Below are 27,018 nucleotides of genomic sequence, written 5' to 3'. Positions count from 1 at the left end.
CTGCATCCTGTCTTTCCAAAACATAAATTTGAGAATTTTCTGACTTTGGCCTGGGTAAGCATGAAATCTTACTCACCCCTAGCTTGAAACTCTTGTGGTTTTTGTCTCGAATTGCAGTATGGGTTAGCTGACAGTTCAAATTTAGGTATAGTTAATGTTTTGGTTTGGTTTTATCATCTTGAAATTAAAATGTTTAGTATTCTATTATCTACAAAATGTTTCCTTATAAACAGAAAATGAGGGGGGAAAAAAACCCTCTGTAGTTCATTTTCATTTTTGCTATATATATGCGTAATTGGTCAGAGTGATACTCATAAGAGGTCCCAGCCTAAGTGTGTCCTAATCCAAAACAAATTTGGAGATAACTCAGCAAGGGACAGGGTAGTGCTTTGTTTTATTAGGGGTTTATTATATTATTTTTTTCCTGATTAATTTACACTGGTTCAAGGCAGGAGCAGTGACAGAAGGAACACACTGCAAGAGACATGAATTTAATGTTATACCCAGTTTAGCAGACAATGATTACTTGCAGCATATATTTTTATAAACTTTATTTAGAAGTTACTAGATTTAAAAAATTAAAAAGAAGCACATCAAGAACAATTGTTGCGAAAGGGAAAAAGGCATCTATTGCAGTTCTCTGAATTTATCAGACCCACCTCTCCTGTGCTATGGCAAGTTCAGTCCTATTTGGCTTCTTATGCAAATAAATACACTTGAGTAATATGAGCTTGATAATACAAAGACTATTAGTGCTAATCACTTGGAAGCTTGTGTAGCCCTCTGTGGCATTTATCTTTTTCACATACATCAGAATGTTTACCTCTTTTTCTTAATCTCTCAACATTTAATCTATGTGGTTGGACAATCTCTACTCCTACTGCCCCCTAAGATGTTGCATGGTAACTAATAATCTGTATTCAACAGCCTGCTGGTCCTATGGCTATCCACAACAAACTCAAGAAAACAAGCTGGTTTTGTTTGGCCTAAGATGTTGCATGGTAACTAATAATCTGCATTCACCAGCCTGCTGGTCCTATGGCTATCTACAACAAACTCAAGAAAACAAGCTGCTTTTCTTTGTTTTTTTTTTTTCCATACAAGTGTTGGCGACACCTTCAAACATCACCTTTTCACTGGTCAGTTTTGTATAAAGGGCATAACTGTCCTGGTGCTTCAAGTGCCCATAGGAGTGACCAAAGCCTTGAAGTCCATTTCATCTCTTGCGGGGTAAGAGCTGTGGTTTGTGCACATCGGCTTGGCCTCCTGCTATCTAACATGTGAGTTGTAAATGTGAAGTGTCATGACTCCTTCAAGTGGCTGGAGTGCTGGGAAACTGCCTTGAAAGCTGTCAAACCAGCCAAAGCGTTGCTCCTCGGACATGATCTGTCACTAAAAAAAAATCCATTCAGCCAGAAGTTGCCTCAAATCGCAAACTTGCTGCCTGGGCTATCTGACCAATTTCTATTCATAGAGTGGGAGAACAGGAATGTACAACACTGGGAAAATTGCTCGCTGGTAATTTTTTGTTGTTATCCTCTTCGTTTCCCAGTCTGCTTTCCTTCTTTTTCGCCTGTCTGGGATGTTGCTTGACAGATGTTTCCTTCTTATCTCACTCTTTCTTTATTGCTCTGCCAGTACTATCTGATTGATAAAAAGTGGGCAGGCTGGTACTTACAATGCCATCCTTGGCTGATAACTCTTTTGCCACCTTTTTTAAGAGGGCTGGAGTTATTGCTCTGTTTTGACTGACTTCTGCTAATAGAGCAGGAAAAAAAAAGTAGGGTAAATTGCCCTGTGGTAATTATTATTCTTATTTTGCAAGGAATTTTAGTAAAGCCTGAATAAATTTGAGCAAATCCTTGAGTTTTAAGGATCTGAGTGATCCATTTTACTTTAAACATTTAGCTGGGCTGGGACCTGGATTGAGCTCAGACAATGATGTAAAAAGATTTAGGGCAAAAGTTTAAGACCTTCCATCATCTCTGTGTAAATAAGCCCTACTGACTAAATTGCTGGTCATGTTGGATGTGTCACCCTTTTGTCTGACTCCTTCATTCCGTTCATGTTAGGCTTATCCTAGTGCTGAATATCTCTTGTCCTGGTCTTAGTTCAGTAAAACATCATGGAAGTTGACAGCACCGTTTGTGTGAAGTAGGACTATTAGTGGGGGTATGGAGGAGACCTAATGGTCTTCCTAGGCATAGGAGAAGCATATTTATTGCTTTCGTTGCAATTTAGTAGACAATTTTTGTCTTGATGGCTCTTTAAACTATCTGGAACCTATAAAACCACTTATGTGAGGAAATTTTGCCGAGTAAGAAATGGAGACCAGTCCAAATTGCTACAGTGCCTAATGCATTAGGAGTGATCTCTGTGAGGATTTTTGTCACTGTATTTCTCTTTTATCACTTTATTTACTATATGTCATTGCCAGTACACCCCGTTCATCTGTGATTAATAGGATAATTTCATTCTTGACTTAACTGGGACTCTGCATAGTAAGAAAAATATGGTGGTTGTATTGCTTTATGTGATAAGAGTTGTGTCATGTAAGCAATTGGGGAAACTGTCTGCCTGCCTGTGTTTATTAAAGTGCAGTACTTTGTAAAGTCCATTTGAATTGAACAAGGCTTTTGAACTATTGATTTAGCTGGCACTTTGTGCATTGAGAATAATAAACAGTTGTAGTATGTAGGCAGCAGTCTATAAGAGGTATGAGTCTGTCTGCTGGCATATGTAATGCAACAACTGATGTCAGCTGCACTGATGGGAAGCAGTAATGAATATGGCAAAGCACAAGTTAAAAAAAAAAAAAAAAGAAAAAGGAAAAAAAGAGCTTAAATTCAAACTGTCTGAGCAGGAACATACAGGGCATTTTGTCCTGAGGCCAGCTTTAAGTATACTGGAAATCCCATAATGTGTTTTGCAACGATGTATACTTTGCTGAAATAATTTACACTGTTCAAACAGACTTAGAAATTGATCTAATAGGAGAATAGCATATGTATTTATATTGGGTAGATAGAGGTTTGTATGGTCTAACCTTCTCCTTCAGGGAGATTTACCTGGAAATAAAGAAACATAAAACACAATGTCTGGAAATTTTCTAGCCAGTTTAACTATTTGTAGATTATTTATGAAGTTTGCAGCATGATGATAGAGCTGCACATCTTAAATCTTTCTGTTTACTAATGTATCTGAATTGACTTTTCCCCTCTGTCAGTGAACAGAAGAGAGCATTGCACCCAATAAGATGAAGCAGACATAAGGGATAGTAATGCAAAGCTCATGTGGGGATAGGTCAAAATTGCTGTGGAATAATGGAGTGCCTTGATTTCAGCTGGGATAGAGTTAATTTTCTTTCTAGTGGTTGCTGTGTTTCAGATTTAGTCTGAAAGGAATGTCATTAATGCATATTGTTTTAGTTGTTGCTAGGTGATGTTTATACTATTCAAGAACTTTTTTCAGCTTCCCGTAGAAGCTGAGAAGGAGCGTAGAGAGAACAGTGGCATTGTCACTGGAATATTCCATACCATAGACATCATGCTTAGTATATAAACAGGGGTTGGCTGGGGAGGCAGGAATCCACGATCACTGCTCAGGATGGGCTGGGCAAGCAGTTCACAGGTGGTGAGAGTGACTTCTGTTGTATTACTTTATCTTGTATGTTCTTTTACCATTATTATTATTACTGTTAATTAAACTGTCTTTATGTTAACCTGTGAGGTTTTTCCCTTTCGTTTCCCCTCCTTTTCTCCCTCTTCTCCCTGCCTTTCTGTGGGGGGGAGAAAGGGGGAAAACTGCACAAGTGGCTGCATGCTCTGAGCTGCCATCTGGGTTTAAACCACGACACGGGGAGAATCTTTTTGTCTCTGGGCACTTGGATGAACGCAGATCAAATCCTCAGCACCGCATTCACCTAGTTGGTTTGTAGGGTTTTTTTTTTTTTCTTTCCCTTTTTTGTTTTACCTCAAATGCCTGCCTGAAACGACAGCCATTAGAAGTGTAGGCGCCAGCTTTGTGGAGCACGATGGGCCACATCACGCTGTCACTTGGGAGGCAGCACTCCCACGGACCTTCAGCGAGCGCTGCTGGGAACCAGATGGTGTGTCTTGGCCCAGCCGAGGCGTACGACACCGAACCGAGGCACGAGCAGCCTGTTCGGCAAAGCCTTTTGGAATTGGGGTAAATTCTTGCAGCTTTCTATGATCTAGCCTGGATTTCAAATAATGGGATTTTTATTTTTTTTTTCCCCTTTTATTCTGTAGCGTCCCACCGATCCGTTGTGATCAAAACTGGTGCTCGAGCCTCGCTGCTGGTGGGAGGTTTCATACGGTACCTCCACGCACAGAGCAGATCCTCTGCTTAAACCTTTCAGCATGTGGAGGGGATAAAGCGGTGTGTTCACCTGGTGTACCTTTTCATATATTTAAACGTTAACGGTTGATGACAGAATTCAAAGTAACCAACCTTATATCGATAGAGAAGCTCAGAATTAAGACTGGTGAGATTTTTTTTCCTTTCGGATTTGTTTCTCCCCTCCCCAAAGGCAGCAGCAAGATTAACGCATCGGGAGCTTTTAAGTGCACGAACATTTTTTATTTTCTTTTTCCCCTTCATTTGCATTCACCACGTGCCTAAAGTTACCACGTGCTTAAGAGCTTTGCTGGACAGGGGTGAAATCCTGCAAGTCTGACTGTCATTTCTGGCACAAGTGAACAGAAGTTAAGGACTGTCAGTGGAGTTTTGGTAGCCATGGTTGTTTGGAGCTCTGGAGTCCCTGGGTAAAATCACTGGAGCATATTGGGTGTGCAGAGTTCACAGTGAACCTGCAGTAGCTGCTTTAATCTTTTTTTCATTTGCTGATATACTCTCCAGAGTCTGCCTGAACCATTGACCATTGGCTGGTCACCACCTTGACCCAAAGCATGTTGGTTGTGGGCCATGGAATAGTTCTGGGTTTTCCTGTGGCATTTGAAAGCTAGTTCTGGTTTATTTTGGCATTCCCCTTTTTATTTGGGTTGGCTTTGTTGCCCTCGTTCCTCCACATCCTTTGACCCTTCCAATGAAGGGTTTGCTCCAAATGAATGACCACAGGAAAAAATGTGGTGTGTGGTTTTTCCTGTTGTTTTGTGGGAGCCAGGTTTTAGTTTGTGGCTCGTTTGGTTGGTTTTTTTTTTTCCTTTTTTTCTTCCTTTTTTTCTTCCCCTCTGTTTCACTGAAGAAGCAAGGATTATATAGTTGAATTGTCTGTCAGCCCTTATTTTTTGTCTTTTTGTCTCTGTGGCTTTTTACTCCAGTGAATACATTTTAACCAAATTTGACAGGCACAGAGGTCTCAGATATATTTAATTTCTGCCAGTTTCATGAAAATACCAGGCATTACAGAGGAGGAAAAAGTAGTCCCTACAAGGGAAAGTCAGGAGATCAACCTTTATTAGGTATTCAAAAATTCGCGTGGGAGGGCAACTTTGAGACATAAATCAATAGGCAACGAGGCCCCTTTGGTTCTGCTGCTCAGCGAACCCCTCGTCTTTCTCCCACCTCTACGTTTAGCTGAATCATTAGGAGCAGATCTGGCATAATTCTCTGTCTGAGCGCACTGTGGGGTGACATAAGATGAACGTGAGCTGTAGTAGTGTTACAGTGAACGCAAAAGACAGTTGGGAAACTAGATTTCAGATTCACTTATTATTTCTGGATGGACTTTGTCACCAGGGAGGGCGAGGAAAGAGCCACACTGAAGTGGTCCGTGCGGTTGAAGTGGTTGAGCACGGGAGCGGGTCGGGCAGGCTGGTGCTGCCCGTCTGTGTGTGTTTGCAGTGCCGATTAATTACATTTCTTTGTAGCCTGGTAGCGATTTCATTCAGGGGAAATGAAAGGATGTGCAGTTAAATAACGCTCTGTGTGTGTATATATGTAATTTCTGGAGCTGCCTGTGAATGCTAATATTGTTACTCGACAAGTTATTTCTCGGCTCTTGCAGCTGCCCGGCAGAGCATGAGTGGAAGTTTTGTCAATTTCCAGGTGATTTTTTCCCAGTGAAAACACAGCAGGTTGGTGAAGGCACAATCTGCTTCCGTGTGTCTCTTCAGTTCCTAATCACAGGATAAAAATCTTCATTTATTTCTGGGAAATAATAGGGAAAAAAATGATCTACAACTTGGTATTTTGTTAAAAATAAAAGTCTAAAGGTATACATTCTTCATGTATATGAATTCAACTCTAAAAGTGAATCTAAACCAAGGAAATTTTTTTCAGTCTGAAATCTGTGGATTTGCTGCTTTGTTGTTCTCTACTTCTGGCTGCCGTTCTGTGAGATGGCGCCTGTTTGGAGGTGTTAATCTATACATAATGAAATTTCAGAGAACGCACGTACTATATCTGTAGTGCTCCAACTGTTCTTTAAGAACCCTGCAAATGCATCTCACATAATAACTAAAGAAAATAGCGGAAAGCCTGCGATTAGAAACCTAACAAGTAGAGCTTATATAGCGATAGCTAAAAAAGCTACCATTCACACAAGCCGGTTTTCTTTATGCAGCTCAACGAGACGTGTCTGTGCCTTTGCTGGGGTAGAGAACACTTTAAAACAGAGTACAGGAATTTATGATTTCCACGGCTTACTTTGAAAATCAATCTTTTTTCACTGTTTTTTTTCTTTTTTTTTTTTTTATACTGAAAGCTCTTTTTGAAGTTGCAAGACCTGTTACACTAGCCAGCCTGATCTTTTTTCCCCCCACCCTCTAAGTCAGTAACGTGAGAACCTTTGAGGTGAACAGCACTGAAAGATTAGTACCATTAAAAGCATCGCTAATACCTGTGTTGAGTCAATAATGGAGCATCTTACATAAAATTACCAACCGTTCCTTATGTACCAGCTTCATGGTTAGTCTTATTTTCTGGGACATTATGTGTTTGTCGCTTGCTAAACAGGAGAGAAGGTGCAGTCTAGGTCATAATAACTTGTACCTAAGTAGTCTGTGGCATATAAACATGAATAAGAGCATAGTAAGAAGTAATTGAAGTGGCACTTGGCTATAGCTAAATATTGCAATATATCGGTAACTTGGGTGATAGGTTGTTATGTATATTTCAGGTTCAATGCTCTGTGTGGTTTGGGGAAAATTTTGGCTTTTTGAAACAGACCTGATGTACTAAAAAAGTTTTGTGTAATGGATAAAATACTTGCGTTTGAATGTTATTGATGGATAGTAGAGGAGGTGAAATAGGAGACTGTATTTCTGGAGGCACGGGTATGCAAACAGATCAGAATTGCCAGAATAAAGCAAGAGGGGGCAGAGGAAGGTGATGTGAAAGGGGAGTGAAAAGCAGGAGGTGGTGACTGCGAACTGAATGCAGTAAACCAGACTTAGAAGAGACTTAAAAATAGAAGTTAAAATGACACGTTACTGGCAATGAAATAACAAAGGGTCACTGAGACTTTTGCAAGGAAAATATGTGGAGTAAACTTCAGCACTGGAAGGGAAAAAGCAAGGACACCAGTCAGCTTGCCACTTTTTGTCTTTTTTATTTTATTTTATTAAAAAAAAAAGATGGGTAAAATCTCATGCATGTTGATAGTATTGAAGTATGAAGGGAGACCTTCAATAGCTGACAGACGATAATGTAACTGTCACTGTTGCGCATGTGGGGAAATGTCCCCAGAGGTTATAGAAGTGTTTCTAATTTCTAGTCCTTCCTATTTAAAATACAAAGCTTTTAGGAACCTAATAGTCTTAGTGTCACTGTGGGGTGTGGACTTGGTGTTAACTCAAGGAGTGTTACTTGTGAGAGTCACCACCAAGAACTTCCTGAGGCGTCTGGGGTTCCCTCGGAGGTGTCTCCAACTGTACCAGCCAGACCTGGCCCCGTTTCACTTATGAGATCTGATGAGATCATAGCCCGGGGTGGCAATGGCTTCTGCAAAGAGCTCCATGGATTCGGGGAATAGGACGGATTGGGGTCAGGCTGACAAGATTTAAGTTGACACACGTTTTGTGAAATGAAAAGGTCATGTTTCAATGGAAGAGGAGTGGGGGTTTTGTTTGTGGGATTTGTCTTTTGGCTTGAAAATTCACTGATGGCAATCTGGTCCAGAAACACAAGTGAATGTGAGCAACCCTTGAGTATCAGAGCTTTGGTGAGGATTTCAGGTGGTTACAACTCAGTCAACTGATATGTCCCAGTTGTTTGAATATGCTAGTTCACTCCACACCTCCCACACCCTCAGTGTTTCAAGAGCCTTGCCCATGGCTTCATAAACTAATAATATCCAAGAAAGCTTTGCACCTCTCAGTGGGATGGCAGAGCTGCTCTGATACCCCCCCTTCTCAAGGGATTCAGCTGGGGAGATATGTTGAGATCTCTGCCTGGCTGAGGCAACTCTCCTTTTGTCCCAGCTATATAGTTTTAAAGCAAGGATTTTAAATGGGCTAAAATTTCAATAAGGAATTTTTTTCTTGTATTGAAACACTTCTGGTTTTTTGTTTGTTTGTTTGTTTGTTTTTTTTCTATTTAAACACTTAATGGCATTACCTCAAAGCCCTAGCTGTGCTCTGTGCTGGCTGTAAATGCAATGAGAAAGTTGTTTCTGGCTCAAAGAGAATATAATATATATAATATAATATAATATAATATAATGCAACTAGAGGGAGTTCTCACTGATACGGGCTCCCCAGCTGGAAATAAAACAGTTGAAGATATCTCTACTGTGGACAGGAGGGTTGGAGGTTTCTGTTTTCTGCATTTGAGACAGCTATCAGCAGAAGTCCTTTAAAAGCAATTTTTAATCTTCTCAGTACTTTTCTCTTTGGCATTGATTTGTTTACAGCTTTTGTAGTTGCACCCAATTTCCACCTGTCACGGAGGTGCGATGGCTGAAGTTGGATCTCCTACGTAAGGACTCCCAAATACCAGTTGGAAACACAGTACCCCCTAAGGTGTATGTGTTAAGACCCTTAACACTTTTGTTCACTGGTCCTACTTTTTCTCTTGTGCAGTTGGCATGGTCGCCCTGAGCAGTTGGTACCAGAAAGGTAAATCTTCAGTTTTCCTAAGCACACCTGCATTACAATGCTATTGGAAGCTGTTTGCCCAACTGGTATTGTTGATTAATGTGACAATATGTTCTTCCACCTGCACTGCAGGACTCCTCCCTGGAGGGGCACCTCCATTTTTGCCTTCTTTGAGCAGAGCTATCAGCATGCCAGTAGCATCTAAAGATGAGTATTTCCCTACTCCAATGTGATCGTGGCCAATCTCCACTCTGTGGGCAAATGAGTTATACCAGGCATTTTAATGATGGGGTAGGTTAGCCAGGTTATAATAGTCTTTAATTTGCATTTGCAGAAGCTATAACATTTACCTGAACATGATTGGCACTGAGAGAAGCAGAAAATTCTGTCAGCTTTTGAAAAAAATAATCAAAGAAACAACTTCAGATCTCATATTTGAAACAGGATATCCTGCTGACTGACCACGCACATTGGTATCAGTAGGATTTTTTGATCCGTAGTGCTGAATGATCACTGCAAGTAGTGAACACAAAAAATCAGTTCCATGGTGGAAAGCATGTAGTTTTGCTTTTATTTTATCTTTTTTTTTTTTTCTTTTCCAAGAACATTTCAGAATGCTCAGCCCTTTTCCCTGCTGAATGGCACGTTCAATCCTTGTTCTTCACTTTTCTGTCCTCAGAGACTTGGAAAATTTTTTAACTGAGGTTATCTGGGGTTTTGTCTAGTTTAGTTATTTTTAATAATGGAAAGAAGAGGCTGTCCTTCCCATCCCACCCACTATTGCACCTTTTTGCTGTACAATATAATTTCCCTCATGAGTGAGAAATGAGTGATGAACAGAACTACCACAGACCTGTGTGCCGGTCCTGGCGCTTCTCATGAACTTGTAAACCAAGGTTGTGTTTTCTTATTCTGCAAACTTCCCCTCTTTCTTTGCAGAAGTTCTTGCAAACTTCCCCTCTTTCTTTGCAGAAGTTCCTTTGCAGAAGGAAATACCCGTAGGCTTTGATTTCATACTTACTGCTGCATTTTTTTGTTATTTTTCAACTTCTGCAGTGAATGGTTTTTGCTTTCAGTGTTTCTGTTCTGTGGGAGGGAACTGTGGGTGGTTACAGCTGTAACGTGTGCTCCATAATCTCGAAGCATTTGTTCAAAAATTTCCCATTTGCTCTGTTTCAATTTTTAACCAGTTGAGTGGCGTGTGCCAGTGCCCTGAGGGAGCCTGGCTGCTCCAGCATCGCAGGCTCAGTTGCATCCCACCAACACTTGGAGCACTTGGCAATTGCGACAGGACCCTACAGGAGCTACAGCCTCCAAAGAGAGAATAAGATGAGGGATGAAGGCTATATTGTGAGCCTAGCAGTTGCTGCAGGTGGGAATTGAGGGGAGAGGCTTCTGAAGATTTTACTTTGTGTCTGGTTTAGATCTTTACCATAAGGTTCTGGCCAGCCAGTCCGCAATTTACCTTTCTGCCAAGGCCCCTGGGGGAAGAAGGCATGAGGGCATACTAGGGAACAGTGTCTTGTTGGCAGCCAACAGCAGAAGGGCCAAAGTATTGATAGGGAAACATGTGAGAAAAGGATACTGCTTCCTAAGAGGGAGCAGAAGGCTTGGACAGCAGGTGGTTTGGATGGGGAGAGGGATTTTGGGTTAGGGGCAAGGAGGAAAGGGACCGCAGCTTGCCTTGGTTGTCATCCATCCTGACTATTTGGGAGCATGTGGATGTTACATCCTCGTGTTAACGCTCTCCACAAACATGAGGAGGAAAGGGACCGCAGCTTGCCTTGGTTTTCATCCATTCTGACTATCTGGGAGCATGTGGATGTTACATCCTCATGTTAACACTCTCCACAAACATGTTCTTTTTTTTCCTTTTTTTCTTATTTTTTACTCCTTGTTGTGATGATGTGATATTTGCAGTGCAAGTTTCCTTGATACTGTTGTTATAGAGACATTTCTCCCTTCCTTGTGCCAACTATTAAGAGCCATCATGTGCAATAGCATTTGAGCTTATTCTTCTCCTGGCATTAGCAGAGAGATTTCTTCTCTTTGTAAATGTTGAAATGTTTTGCAGCTTAGTTATAAATATAGCAAAATCATGTTGCTTTAGTTCCAGCATCTGGTAGGATCGCTTTAAAATATAATTGAGTAAAAATTAGAATTTAAACAGCAATTTTGTCCCTATTTTGCTACTTTAAAATCAAAAAATCCAACTTTTTTGTTATTATATGTATAAACAAATGTCTTCTTTCTTTCATGAAACTAAAAATAACTACAAATGCAGTCTCTTTCTCAAATTGCCTGCAATTTATATTAGCAGTGGCTTCAAGATTCGAAGCGTGGATGTGTCTATTGAACAGTCCCTGAACTGATGGATATAAGATTGTGGGCTTAGTCAGGGAGACAGCCAGATGTGAAACCGTGGTTGCCTCTTGTTTACTATTATGAATGTTCACTTTTTATAATTTTGTAAAGAAACGAAAGCCAGATGAAACGTGTGAATCTCACTGGTGCTCGTACAGGTTCCTGCAATGTGTAGGGTGTGCACCAGGGATTGGGGCGCCAGTTCTCTGGGCTGCTAAAATGAAATACTCAACCTCTCTCTTGGGAAGTACATGGTAGGTTTGTTGTGGGGTCAAAACTAAAATAAATGATCTATTTATACTCTTCCTGCTATGGGTTGTTTTTTTTTTATTTTTCTGTCTTTTTTCCTTTTTTTTTTTTCCCCTTTTCTCTCCTTTTTTCACTGTTTTGTTTTTTGGAGAAGCCTTTGGACCAAAAAGCCTTTGAAATTCTGTTTCAGGTTTTGCTTTTTCAAGTCTGGTTTTGTTTTTAGTGAAGAAGTATTGGTCAGCACTAGTGGTAGGCACAAACCTCTGTTGAGGAAGAGGAGGCTGCTTGGAAGCAGGTTGCGAGCCTCACGTTTTTCAGAACTTTTCTGTGAACCAATTGTGAGTTTAGTACCTCAGCCCAACCTCCTCCTGAACATAAAGTGGAAGTCATCTTCCCTTTTACAAGGTAATGCAAACCTCTAAATTTTCCATTTATTTTTAAATCAGTTGATGAAACTTCTCTGATTCTCTGCAAAAGAGTTTGTTTGTACATACAGAGAGAGCTCGCCACTTCTCGACAGAACTGGAAAAGGGAAATGCCTCTTTCTTTCTCGGAGCTCCTCATTCATTATGTTCATCTTTGCAATACTGCAATATCTTCATCCGCCCTGTTTTGCAGTTTCTATTTCTGTGTAAAAGAAGTTAGACTATTGCTTGGAAAAACAGTTAATCCTTGAGTAATTTCATTATTTTTTTTTCTTCTGGTAACTTGAAGAAGACTGAAGACATACTTGGAGAATTGTGGCTGTGTCTTGAAATGTATTTCTTTAGTCCCTGTTGCTACTTGAGCTACTTTGGGGGAGGCTCTTCTTGGCGAACAACGTCCGTGCTATAGAGGTTTATGGCTGTAGTTAGGAACCTGTTGCATCTCTTAAAAACATGTAAAAGATGGGCCCTGCCACAAAAGCTTCTTCTAAACCTAATCCAAGAAGATGAAGCAGGCAAAGGATGGGTATGGAAACAGTTCAACTGTGATCCCACTCCAGGTTTCCTCGTTCTTGTGAATTCAATTCCACTGTTCTTAATCTGTTCAGCAGCCTCACCCCTTGGAAGACATGGCCGGTAGAAAAAGAAAACTTAACATGACTTGGTGGTTGTAGTTTTCTATCTTTGCATCACAACACTTATTTTGCAGCGTTCGGAAAAGATGCATTACAGAGTGAGAGAATGTTACATGCCATATCTTCATTTAAAAGCTGTGGCACGCATTAAATTTAATTACTCTCCTTCTATGGCTTAAATTGAGGGCAGCTTCAAAAATGAGGGTGGCTTCTATTAAACTTAATTACTTTTCCCTGCAGTCTGCATGGTTAGTAATCGGGGGTAGATTCTAAACAAAGATACAGTAGAGAGATTCTTTTATAAGAATAGGGCTGGAAAGTAGCCTGTAAAATATAGAGGGATGCCAAATACCTTTTATGCCCAGCTTTAATTTATTATTGTTATAGTTAACTAGTATAATAATAATAATGTTTCAGTGTGATTAAGAAGGTATTCCTGGGGAAGGGGTGTTAGTTGAATTTGGCCTTTAAATGTTTAAGCAATGAATTCTTCAATTTCTTCAAGTTCTTTTGCAGATTTATGGGGTGAAAAAAGGTTAATGATAGAATTTTTTTACAATGTGTTCTATTGACTATAGATGGCAGATCTGACAGTTAAAATGAAAATTGTTCCAGAAGAAACTTGAGTCAAACTAATTATTGTAGATGTTATAGGGATGTATAATTATATTCACCTTTAAAAAAAAAAAAGAGAGGGGGAAAAAAGTTTTATTACAACTGTGCTTTTTAAAGAACAAGTGGAGAAATAAAAGCTGTAATTGTTCTTAATTATAGCTAACTGTAATTGCACACGACCACAATATGCAGCACATCAGCAGCAGATTAAGAGATCCTGGCATATGTGTAGTGTATAGAGCAACTTTGAGCAGAGGTGTAGTTTTATGAATACAGTTATGTATAATTTACATCTCCTACTTTGGATTCCATCCGTGTTGATTTTATTTTATTTTTATGGCCATTGTGGCAAGATAATTGTCACTCGGAAAGTGGTGCTGCAATGATTTATCTGTTCCAAATGAGTCAAAAACCTTCAAAAGGAAAACTTGTTTTCTTTTGCACCAACTGTGTGATGTGACCAGGAGAGATTTTCTCAAATGCCCTTGTGTATCTGCTGATGCAGATAAATGGCTAGCAGGATTTTTTTTTAAGCATCTCAACATAATCAGCACTGAGCTCCCAAGGATTTTGCAGCATGGTTGAAAAATCTTTGTTAGCCATCTACCCACAAGTTTTTTACATTCAAACCCCTCGAAAATGTAACCCCTGAGTCTTCAGCCCATGTGAAAATGCTGCTTTGAACAAAATCTAGGGATGCGAATGCCTAAAGGTAGACTCTAATTTTTCTTCTTTGCACCTGATTCACAGTCTGAGTTATTTTTTTTTCAGCTGCATGCACACAGCTCCTGTTTCTGAGTGCAATTTTGCCTCTAAAACACTAAGCTGTTGTTACATAGTGAACTAAAGAGGGAACGCAGGTGCTTAAAGGAGGCTGTTGAGCTTCAAAACTACTGGTGATATTTCCTGCTGCAAAACAGATCATTGCTGAAAGAGTGAGGGTCAGTGGGCACTGTATTATAGATGAATGTGTGCATGTTCTTCTGATGGTAATTTCTGCATCTCTTGAGTACTTCAGATGCATTCAGTCTTTGTCTTGATGTGCCAGGATCCTCTCCGATGTTCCCAACCTGTTTTAAGCTGTTCCTTTTACCCAAAAATAAATAAAATCCATCTGTCACTGAATGCCTTCCTTCCAAAACGTAGTTTTGCAAAATGTTGCAGTCTTGGACCAGCAGGAGAGTTGATTCAGCCTAAACTTTGTGGACCAGAAGGGATGTTTGAGGCTGCTGGGATAGGGTTGGGTTTTTGCCCTGTTTGCTGGCACAAGCTGGAGGTTGTAAGGAGCTGTACTTCTAAGTTTGTTCGGCTTTGTAGTTTGGGAGAAGTGTTTATGCCTACCCCAAAGCAGTAGAGAAGGCTTTATAAAAGAACTGTGTGTTTCTAAAAAAGGACAGTGATGTACAAGAAGTGCGAGGCAGATTTCTCAGAGTAAGAAGCAGCATCAAGAAACTGGGAGAAATCACTCACAGCAAAAAGAAGAGGTAAAATGGATGGCTCATTACACAAGCAAGCACGCAAAGGTGTAGGCATAATAGAAGTTAAAGCTCGTTCTTGCAGGTACCAATGAGAAATCAAAACTTGTTGTTTCAAAAGATTTACTGCATGGAGAGTCTCCTGATAACCAGCATGTTCTAAATAAAGCATTTGCTTCAAATGGCAGCACCATAGCAAAAATGTATCTATTACAGGGATGCTAATAAGCAAATGTGAGCAATATTTCGTGACAGCAGGCTGTGGGTGTTTTTTAATAAATCTGTGTTAAGTAGAAAAGGCATAAAAGCTGAACCACTTTGGCTTGTGTTTTCTCACTCCCAGTATAGATGGATGCATTGACCCCAATCAGAAATTCTCGAAGGATAATTCTGGTTAGTAGAAGCTAATGTGGAATTAAATGTGTATACATTTGTGTATGCGTTCCCAGAAAAACTAATGATACGATTCCAAATGCTGAACGTGTTCCCCACTCCTCTTTGTTAATACAGTGTTGCTTATGCTCGGCAATAAACTATTATTTCTGTGCTACTTCTGTAATTACATTTAATAATCAGCTCTCACAGTCCAATAGTATTAAACGTAGGATTCTTTTCAACAAACTATGATAAATAGCTCCTTGCAGAACTGTTGTACTTGAGGAAGCTTTATGGCTCTCTTTGTAAGATTTGTCATTTTCTTAATGCAGCTTCAAAAAGCTTCTGAGCTTCGTTATGGACCGTCGCTGTATTTTTCCCTTCCCCCTCTGCCTATGAGTGTAGCTGGGTAAATGAAGCTTAATGTGCCATTTCCAAGCACCGTGACACTCCTCCAGGGCTGGTTACATTTACCATTGCTAAAGTCTAAATAAGTGAGTTTTAATGAGCAGGAATGCTTGCTAATAGCTGATTCAGGTACTTAGTAGTCCATGTTATTTAACTGTGGTAGAATTACAGAACATAAATGGTCTGATGATTAATAGATGTACCTGCTATATGTTGCAGCCTAATAGTTTTTGCCATTAAAGAACTATCTTAACATCTTCTGGTTTGGATGTGGTTGGGAGGAAAAGGAGTTGCTGGTAGGTTTATATCACTAGTAACTTACACCTTAAAACACTTTATATAATAATTTCACAACACCATCAATATACTATTCAGTAACATTAATGAACTCATTAGAGAATGGTGATACTTGTGTGCTTCAGCTTCCTGAGGTGGCCAGCTCAGCAGATTTGGTGTCTCTAAAAATAAATTCAACCCATCCTTTTAAGGTCAGAATTATGAGAGAGAATTAGATCTTTATCTTCTTTCTTCTCTTTGTCCCGTTAATTTTGGGCAGTGGTAGAGGGACCAGTAAGAACAGAGCTTGACTGTGTTGTTTTAAACACTTCTGATTTGTGGATGAGCAGGTGGCAAGAGGCAAAAAAAAAGGCAAAAAATAACAGATGAACAACAAATGAACAAGAATGAAGAAATAATAGCGTCCAACATCTGTTGCGGTTTGCGCTGAGAAACTCCAGAAGACGCTGCAGTATTTATGGAAATAGTATAAGGACTGTTTTGAACTGCAGCTAGTGGGACACAGACTGCTGCCTGCCAGCCTTGTTCACAGAGTCCCTTCTGCCTTTTTCCTATTCCATCCCACGTTTCAACCTGACATCGCTGGTTTTTGGATCACAGGGAGAAGATGTCAGGACAGAAAGGAGCTAAGTAGTGACTTTATCCCTGACTAAGAGGGAAAGGCAGTAACTATTTCAGCAGGTGGATTAAAAGATAATAAAGGCAGATGTCTGAAGGAGATGTTGGCACCACCAGTGTTCCAGGTAGAGATGAGCTGTTTTCAGTAGTTCCTATATAAATCCAATGAAACCTCTGATAGAGAGAAGCATCCAAAATGTAGGCAGGGTTTTCCAAAGTCATGGAACACTTCCTCAGAGTTGGGTTAAGGTAGCTGCAGCGTTTGTCAAAGCTGCTTTCTGTTTCCATAGCTGTGGGGTGCAGGAGCTTGCATCTGCCTACAGTACAGCATGTGGCCATGCCCAGCATCCCTCCTACCGCATGACACTTCAGCAAAAGCTGTCCTTGTGAGATTTCTGGTATTTGAGAGTTCACTGCTCTCAAAACTGGAAGTAGGAAGCCCCCAAAGCTTGGAAAGCTGTGGGGTTTTGGGGTAGTTGTTGTTTTTTGATGTTTTTTTTTTTTTTCCCTCCTCTGGTGGCTGCCAAGGCAGTTCCTGTAGAAAACAATTTGTTTGCATATTGAATTGAGCAAGCAATTCCTTCTGAAATAATGTTAGTTCTTCCAAGGGGTCTACATTTTTGTATCTAACTTTGTTCCAGAAACTCCATCAGCTTTACAGACCTTCAGAGAGTCCCGAATGCAGGTCTCTGTCTGGTCTGCATTGGGTAAGAAAGCAAATAAGTATTTGAATACATAATAGCTGAAGTATCCAAGTTGTTCTGATTCAGTAAAGTATTTTAAGACCAGGATGAGATGCCATTCCAAGCTTGGTATTTCTCTGTGGAGAATCAAGAGTTAGTTCTCTGAAATGTCTTCTCTTCTAGTGTTAAAAATTCTTTGAGTGTCTGCAAGTCTGTGTATTTTACTGAAAACATCCAACACCAGGGAATTCCAAAGTTTTGAACTGTTAACACCAGTGGGAATGGTGGGAGGGGACACCGAGGTGTGGACATTCAATGGAAAACAGTTGTTAGGGTGGCTTTTCCTTTTTGGCATTCATCACCTAAGACATCAACATTTGACCCAACCAACAGCTGCTACATGATAAAAGACATTTGTGTAGATGGTACATATAACTGCTCCCCACACCCTAAACAAATATGAGAAAGTCTTAAATATCAGCAGATATTTACTGCAGCCCTGTACAAAACATCCTAGAAACTAGGGAAAGAATCTAGGCCATCACTGTCTATAGTACTTGAATAATTCCTATGTCTTTCTTCATGTATCTTATGCATCCATGTCTTCATATGACTTCTTTTGTAGAACTAACACAGGACTCAGAGCTCTCCTTCAGTTCTACATTTCCTCAAATTACTGCTGAGACTTCAGGTGGGATTCCCCTTCTTTCCTTTGTGCAGTGGAAAAGAGATGGTGGCAAAGTAAAACATTGCAACCAACAGAAACAGTAGTGTGAGCTACAGGTCAATCAAATGCTACGTGTGCAAAATTTTCTACTCGGTGAGGTTACAGTAGGTTTAATGAACATATGGGGAGGAACGTTTGCTCTCTTTTGGATGGTCTTTATTTTCATCTTGGAGAGAGATGGAGGGTATTTTCCTCCCACTGAGCTCATACAGCATCCTGAGGCAGGAGCCTGCGCATCGCTTTTTTTCTCCCCCTGTATTAACAGGGTGAGGATGTTGGAGTTGGTACCGTGGTGGATTCCCCTACGTGCTCTTCCTGCTGCTTGCTGTGCCCCAGAGAGCCAGATTCTGTACCCATGGTGCTTCTGTCCTTCGCTTGAGTGATTACCTTCACAATGAGACACTTCCCTGAGAAAACCCAGGGCAACAGTGGTCCCTGTGCTGCCACAGCTGGATCTGCACATGCATGATGGCAGAGAATAGCCTTGGAGCAGAACACCAAAGTGGGATCTTTCTTCACTTTTCCTCTATGCCCTGGCATTTCCCTCTGGTGGCCCTGGCTGAATTGCATCCTATCTGTGTCCCCATTTTCCAATCTATAAAATGGGCACACTGCTGTGTTTCTTCCACCTGTTCATTTTTGTCTTGGTTTTTAACACTAGAAGAGAGAGGAGCTTTCATCTGATGCCCTTGGTGGGTACTTAAACAAGAGGCCAAGATCTTAGCTGGGTTTTGTAGGTAAATTGCAAGGACGGAGGATTTGGCCTGAATTATGCTTTAACATGTACGTTACAGTATTGCTGCGTTCAAAGATGATGGAGGAGGGGGGTAAAATGAAACTTAAATTTTTATGAAATATATAAAATAATCGTAATGAAGTGGGCCTGTTTTGTGGGGGGTATTATTTGTATACTGGTTGTACAGTGGACTTACTGTTTTGGTGGCAGGCGCTTATCACAAAACACAGAGATTTCTTTCCTCCTTACATAAGGAGGAACAAAAAATTCAGAAGTAGCAAATTTAGAATAGTGAAAAATGCAGCTTTTAAAAATAATCATGGGAGAAAACAACAGGCATGTTTGCTCATGTCCTTTATCTCAGTCAGCTAATCTTGCAGAATGTCAGCTTGTATAGAAATAGATTTTTACATATGAACTTGTTACATCACTTCCTAAAAAAAGAGTATTTAGCTTGTACTTAAATAGCACATTCAGAGGCTGTTTATGCAGTATTTCTGCTGCAAATGTATGATTCTTGTTAGGTAGCTAAGCTCTGTGTGAAGTTTTAAAACTGCAATGTATTTATTTGTTGCTTACTGTGTGAAAGATAAAATACTAACACAAGAATCAGTTTGAAATCTTGATTTTTTTTTTTTAATAACAATTTTTTTTACAGATGAAATTGTTTACTACCATTTTTATCTTTACTGGTCATAGCATGTGATGTAGAGAAAGAAAGCCTTCCATCAAATTAGTCATAGGAAAACTGAATTCAAAATTTAAACCCCATATTTTATCCAAACGTAGCCTGTTTATTGTGCTGTACTCTAAGAAAGCTGAGAAACTATCCAATTTAAAACCCGTGAAATATCTTGTGTCTCACAATGGTATTTCAATACATGCTATTCTTCCAAGTCAACTCGGATGTAGTTCCCCCATGTGATTTTAGGAAGAGCAGAGACAACAATGTGTCTTTGGAGGTGCCGTTTTTCAGCTGAAATGTGAAATCAATGTTCTGACCATTTGTGGTCATTAAAAATCCCATGGCGCTTTTCTGCAAGAGTAGAGGCATTGACTCCCAAGTCTTGGGGAAATTCCAAGTAAGTAATTATATTCCTCCTGATACAACCTTCCTTTTAAAGCTAATTTAATGTTCCTCTTCAGCTGTTCTCCCTTGCTTTAAATGGAAAATCCTTCATTTCCCTTTGTAAACTTTTCTTTAGTTCTGCTTTATACTGACAATTAGTAGCCCTCTTTTCTCTTGCCACATCACTGATGCGTGTCTATGCAGCGGCAGTGAGCATGTGTGCAAGCACGCACCCCCTACAATTTAAAAAGCTTTTTATTGATGGTCTGGTTAAAGGACGTCGAAATTAACAGGATGTGTCCCTTTGAGTTGGTGGTCACGGGAGCCATCAATGCTGTAGCTGAGAGCTGTTGCCCAACTGGGTGTTTTGGACCCCTCTCTACCTTGATTTTCTTGTATAGTGGAGTGTACTGTGGAGAGACTTTTGGTGGCAGGGTGTCTTCTCCTCATTTGCCTGTAGGCAGACCCGGGAAAGAGAGGTCAAAAGCATCGGGTGCATTGTTTGTTCTGGCAAGCCTGATTTGCCCCTGGGGCAAAACAAAGAACTTCACGGTGATGCAATATTTGGAAATATTTCAAGGTAGAACTTCCTAGTTATCAACATGATTTCATAGAATCATAGAGTCGTCTAGGTTGGAAGAGACCCTTGGGATCATCGAGTCCAACCATCTACCCTACTCTACAAAGTCCTCCCCTACACCATGTCCCTTAGCACTGCATCTAAACAGCCCTTAAACACATCCAGGGATGGTGACTCCACCACCTCCCTGGGCAGCCTGTTCCAATGCCCGACCACTCTTTCGGTGAAAAATTCTTTCCTAATGTTCAATCTAAACCTACCCTGTTGGAGCTTGAAGCCCTTCCCTTTCGTTCTGTCACTAATTACCTGTGAGAAGAGACCAACAGTGTCCTTTCAAGTAGTTGTAGAGAGTGATGAGGTCTCCCCTCAGCCTCCTCTTCCTCATACTAAACAGCCCCAACTCCCTCAGCCGCTCCTCATACGATTTGTTTTCCAGCCCCCTCACCAGCTCCGTTGCCCTCCTCTGCACTCGCTCCAGCACCTCGATATCTCTCTTGTATTGAGGTGCCCAAAACTGGACACAATACTCGATTTCAATTTGTTACACACACCTTATCAGTGCAATTGGCATATCCAGTTATATCCACAGCGGATATTCCTGGAAAATGCATCACTTTTCAAGCGGTCCTCTCAAATACCTAATTTCTCTTCAACTACTACTTATTTCTGTTCACAAATATATCCCTTCTGGTATGATTGATGCTTGTGCCACGTGTAGGACTCCATTTAGTAAAGGGTTGAACATTTCACCCAAGCCAGAAATACCAGCTTAACCTTTGGAGTTTTTTTGTGCTTCATGGAAAATAAGCAGAAGCGATAGAACTAGATGCTGCTACATTCCCAGGGAATCAAATGGGTCATGGTCTCTTGTCCTGGAGATGACAGGACCTTCTAACCCTCCTGGCTGAAATAACAGCTGCTGGCTCTGATGCCTCCAACCATGACCTCAGAGTTTGGACACTTCATAAGTTGGAAGACTCTCATATTCTTCATCCTAGGGACTTTCGGCTCGAATTTGTGCTGCTTTCTGAAGAGCACACCATACAGATCTCTTCTGCAGCTTCATCCTTATCCTTGTGTCCTTATCCTCGTGTGCCTTGTGCGCCGTGGGCGGGCTTTATCCTCTCCCCAAAGTGTGAGATGGGAAAAGGAAGAACAGTGACACGATTGCAGGAATGTGTTGCTGCCTTTCTTTTCACATCTTCCTTAGCACCCTGATGGATTGCTTCACTTGAATCCATATGCTTTTAGTGGAGATCTCAGGCTTTCCAAAATCACTAATGGCCACAATCCTGCAGAAGCAAAAATTTTTCCTGAACATAGTCTTGACTTGCATGGTTTGAACTCAGTTCTTGCTAAGTTTCCTGGCATGCAGCTAGCAGAATACACACCAAATTACCTGAGTCTCCCTTTAAATCCCTGCCCTGACTCTTGTGCCTCAGTTTACATCACTGCAGAAGTATAGCACAGGATATTAAACCAGACAAAAATGTTGCACAGTTAAACCTCAGAGTTGTCTTGTGCCAAACCCTGCACGTAGGTGGGCAACAACAGCTGCCAGTCAGCTTCCGAGAGAAGAGCACCATATGATCTCTCAGTGAACAAAACATTTAATACAAACACAACACTCTCCAAATATTCTGAAGAGTTTTCCTGAACAACTTTCTTTAAACAAAACTAATAGGCAGTAAAGTCTGTTTGCTGATCTTTATGCAGATCTTCCCACTTCCACTTCACTATAAGGTTTTGACTAAAATATTTATACTTTTCTGCTTTGGTACACATCCTACTCCGATCCTACGGGAAGGATTTCTCAGCCTGTAGAGAGAAGTGACAAAATGTGTGTGTGGTGCTCGCCTCGCCCACACTGGCTTTCTGGGTTTTGAGAAGAGCTATGTAGTCCTCTCTGGAGGGTGCAGAGCCTCTTCAGTAGGTTAGAGCTCCTCACAGGTCTAGTGAATAATTTGCCCAACCTGCAGTTTGATTTTTTTTTTTTTTTTTTTTTTTTTTTTTTTGGGAGACCTCCCACCCAGCACCCTCCTGCCCTCAACAGCACCTTCACCTTCCATATGTACGGACCAGGCTGCCCCAGATCTGTCCTGTGCTGCTGAACACACAGCACTGGGAAATTGGTAATGACCTTCCCAGGAATGCTGCAACTGCACTTCGTAATGTCACCCTCCACCTAACAGCTTCTCCAGGGTCTTAGCCTTGTCCTCTGCTGTCCTTAGCGGTGCTGTGCATTAGCTTATCCTATTTGCATTGGCACTGATTTCAGTGGAATTCGGGGCAGCCCTGACAAAGCATTTACGTTTCCAACCTTACTCTTTTTCAAGGTCATACTTTCATATCATAGGTAGGACGTGAAGATACATGGTCTTATAGTCATTTTCCCTTTGACTGTTATCCTTCTTTTTTTTTTTTTATCCCTGAAAAAAAAAAAATACGTTTTTGCTGTAGATACATTAAATTATGAGGTATGTTTATTGTATATGTCGTTTGGGAGTACTAGAGATCTGAAAATTGGTTGTGTAAGTCTAGCTTCAGTTTCTTGAAATACTGCAGAATGAGTATCCATTATCTTTAAATAAACTTTAAGGGTTTTCTTGATGAGTAATTTGCTCCATAAGATTTTCCTTTTTAAACTCCCATGAAGTATATTTATAGAGCAGTGTTTCAATTCCTGATATTTATAGGACACTTACAGTGGACATTAACCATCTTCAGCAGTCCGTGTACCATTTATTTTGTGTGACATTGCGGGGATTATTGTGTTTGTTTTCTAGGAAAATGGTATTTTCAATTTAATAATCTAAAGGGGTTTTTGAATTTTTTTAATGGTTTAGATGTTTACTGAGTTGATGAGAAACAGTGATATCTTTGGATAGCTGAGAAGTAATCAGACTTCTACTTGTGAGTTTTACAGTTTTATTTGAGTTTGATCTATATTGCAAAAATCGTTACCTTACACATTTTTTTTTTTTAATTGGAATTTGATCTGACCAAATGTGAAACTGGCAACACAATTAATTACATTTAAAAAGTATATGTTAAAGGCCTGCAGCATCTTTGTTTAAGATTCTGAACACATTCAGATTTTTTACCACTGCATCGACTACTTAATAATTGTTTTTATAAGGCCAGCATCTCTTGTAGAGAGGGTTATTTAATAAAAATGAAAATCTTTAGAAATTTAGATGCACCAATCACTCATTGCTCTGCTCAGAAGCTGACAGGCTGTTTCCAGTATAATGTCCTCTTTTAAACGTAGTTTCTTCTGCTTCTTGATTCTTCCTGAAATACCTATCTGAGATTTGCCTGGTTGTCTCTTGAAGTTGGAGGAGCAACTGCTATTTTATCAAATGTGCTCCCTAAATAATATGTATAAAAAATAAATACCCTAAAGCAACAAGGTTTGTGCTATTCTGTCACTAGAGCAATAATAGATAGCTAAAGTCTAGTGAGTCCCTTTAGAAGAAGAAACAAAGAAATGCCCAGCCTGACTTTTGCATCCAGGTTCTTTCCCCAAAAAAAACATTTCAAAGAAATGAAATGGTGCCTGTGATTAGTGGTGGAAGGGAAAAATTTCCTGACTGTTGGAACCATTTTGTCATCCAGTTCTTTGATAGGTTACAGAAAATATATTAATTCTCCAGGAAAAATTTCCTGACTGTTGGAACCATTTTATCATCCAGTTCTTTGATAGATTACAGAAAATATCATATTAATTCTCCGAGCTGTGTAAGTTATGAGTAGGGCTTGGAAAATAGGGTGGTGTGATACCAACGTGCAGGAGAGTTTAATGAAAATGAAATATCTGAAATGTGCAGCTGTATCAAATTACCCCCTAGAAACCAAGTCTGTATTGCTCCACTCTAATTTTGTTTTCTTATCTCTTTCGGTTCTGTTCCTCCTGCTCCTGACTCTCACCTTTGATGTCATTTGTATCATGGACTTTGTTTATCACAAGCACTTGTGAAATACATACCTGTCTGCCTTTGCTGGGGTGGGAGCTGGCTTTTCTGAGAGGACTTATATATCTGTTGATCTGATGCCGAAAGGTGTGCCCAAGAAAAGTGTGTGAGCCATCTCTTTTATTTTTTGCTTATTCCTCTTTGCAATGACCGAACACGGTTCTGCTCTGTGCCTTTTGAAGCAAAGCATTGGGATGTTTAAGGCAACCTTCTGTGACCGGCAAACTGCACAGCTTGAAGAGAGAGACTCAAGGAAAATGCAAAGCTGTGCATGTTTAGCGGGACCATTTTATCTTCTCTGACACTGTAATGGAGTCTACAATTGCCAGTGTCACCATTAAGGAAAATGCCTGGGTGTCACTGTGGGGTGCTCAATAAAAAAAAAAATAAATTAACAATTAAAAAACTAAGACCCTTGTACCTACTCATAGTTCATGAAGTGCCAAAAAGCATAGGGAATCTACAACTAAAGAGGAGCTCTGAACTACTGTGGGTTTAGAATAATAAAACCACAATAGTTTTGGTTAGTTGACCCATCAAAAAAAACAAAAGCATAGGGGATCTACAACTAAAGAGGAGCTCTGAACTACTGTGGGTTTAGAATAATAAAACCACAATAGTTTTGGGTAGTAGACCCATCAAAAAAAAAAACAAAAGTGGCTTCAGAACATGGTAAAGCTCTACAAAAGCCTTCAAAAATGTCTTTCTTTTTTCTTTTTTATATTTGGAATATATTTATATTATTCCTAGAAATTAGGCTTGGGGGTTCAATCTGTATTTATAAGGTTTATACCCTGGCAACAAAAGTGTGTAGGCTTGGCTCCGTTCTTAGAGATCGCTAGATTCATGGTTTTGGGAATTGTTAAGGCAAGGAAGATTTTGGGACCTGTCTTAACTATCATCACCACCCCCCAAATACAAGATTAAATTTCCATCTTGCCACATATGTAGAAGTGGGTGGAAGTATTTTCTGTTCCTCAGCTGTAAACAAATGGAGAGTATTATATTGAGAATTGTCCCACAGCACAAGTTCAAGCTACAGATGTGAAATTTTGCACTTTGGATCTCAGCTGAATTAAATGGGGTATGACCCGACCAGCTTTCTTTCATGCAGTGAACTTAAGCATAGGGCATAGATTTCATAACTGGATGAGCAAAGTGTGCAATGAGATAGACCTCTGGTCAAGTGTGGCAAGGAAGATTTTGGGACCTGTCTTAACTGTCATCACCACCCCCCAAATACAAGATTAGATTTCCTTGCCGCATATGTAGAAGTGGGTGGAAGTATTTTCTGTTCCTCAGCTGTAAACAAATGGAGAGTATTATATTGAGAATTGTCCCACAGCACAAGTTCAAGCTACAGATGTGAAATTTTGCACTTTGGATCTCAGCTGAATTAAATGGGGTATGACCCGACCAGCTTTCTTTCATGCAGTGAACTTAAGCATAGGGCATAGATTTCATAACTGGATGAGCAAAGTGTGCAATGAGATAGACCTCTGGTCAAGTGTAGGAGAATGAACCCCTTTATGCCTCCTTGCAGGCTTTTTAAAGGTCTTATACATGGAAGAAAACGGAGAAATGGCTCTATCCAGCTTTTTTCCTGATGTTTAGATAAGGTCTAACCAAATGCATTGGGGAGGGGAGCAAGGATGCACAGTGGTAGTAGATCTGGGATGTGTTTTAAGGATTAAGTACATAGGTACTGTTAATGTATTTAATCATGCTTTAATGTGATGTACTGGTTACATTAGCCCACTTTCACTCTCTCCCACTCAGTTTCCCTCAAACAAGTTGCAAACCCACAAAAGAGATTCAAACGAGTAAGTTGGATCAAAAATCACATATTTGAAAAATAACTATTGCCTAAAAGCCAATATAAGAATATTTAACAGTAACATGGTATCTTTTTCAGTGCATAACATAGTCACAAATCTGTCTTATGTCTTGCTTTTGCTGCAGCACTGGAAAAAGGGAACTTTTCCCACTGGAAAATTGGCCCAGTGCTACGTTTTGGCTATGTAGGATCATGCAGTGCTGGCATTTAAAATAGTGATAATTGTATGCTGAAAAGATGAGTAATTGAACCATTGAGAACTTTATTCTGATGAAATCCTTAGGTCACACTCCATCATCTGTTTGTTACATTCTCGTGTATATGATCATGCAGACGTTGCATCCGCAAATGACGCATTTGCGTGTAGATTGAACATTAGGAAGGAATTCTTCACAGAGAGAGTGGTCGGGCATTGGAATAGGCTGCCCAGGGAGGTGGTTGAGTCACCATCCCTGGATGTGTTTAAGGGCCGTTTAGATGCAGTGCTGAGGGACATGGTGTAGGGGAGGACTTTGTAGAGTAGGGTAGATGGTTGGACTTGATGATCCCAAGGGTCTCTTCCAACCTCAATGATTCTATGATTCTATGATTCTATAAAGCTTTGTATGTGTGTCTGCACTCCTATAATATAAGCAGAATAAAGGCATCTTTAAAATTTTACAGCTTCTTTAAACTCAAGCTAATTTTTTCTCACTTTGTGTCTTTCAGAGAGACTGCCACAGAGTTATCTGGATCATTACCCAGGTAAGCAAGTTGCTCTAAACTGCATCTGTGTATCAGTGTCTGGAAGGCGCTGAAAGAAGCGCGACCTTTTGAGCCGGAACACGATCCTTTTCCTAAGGAAAACCACTGGGATATTGAGATCTGGGGGTGCAGAGAGGAGAACACACACTGCTTGCCGTAGGCAGGCTAATGACTATGAAATACTGAT

At 40.3% G+C, this 27,018-nt stretch overlaps 1 protein-coding gene across 3 annotated transcripts in view; it reads left to right on the top strand.

The window, feature by feature from the left end:
- The window catches only part of CELF2 (CUGBP, Elav-like family member 2), a 383,288-nt gene that overhangs the window by 45,035 nt on the left and 311,235 nt on the right, over positions 1-27,018 (top strand). For all 3 annotated transcript variants that reach the window (XM_014949080.1, XM_014949073.1, XM_014949079.1), the window contains exon 2: positions 26,796-26,831. In XM_014949080.1, coding sequence (XP_014804566.1) covers positions 26,796-26,831 — 36 coding nt within the window. The remainder of the gene's footprint in view (positions 1-26,795; positions 26,832-27,018) is intronic.

The sequence above is a fragment of the Calidris pugnax genome, unplaced genomic scaffold (assembly GCF_001431845.1).
Source record: "Calidris pugnax isolate Ruff unplaced genomic scaffold, ASM143184v1 scaffold125, whole genome shotgun sequence".
Taxonomy (NCBI): domain Eukaryota; kingdom Metazoa; phylum Chordata; class Aves; order Charadriiformes; family Scolopacidae; genus Calidris; species Calidris pugnax.
The sequence above is the reverse complement of the archived record's forward strand: the minus strand, read 5'-3'. Positions and strand labels throughout refer to the sequence as shown.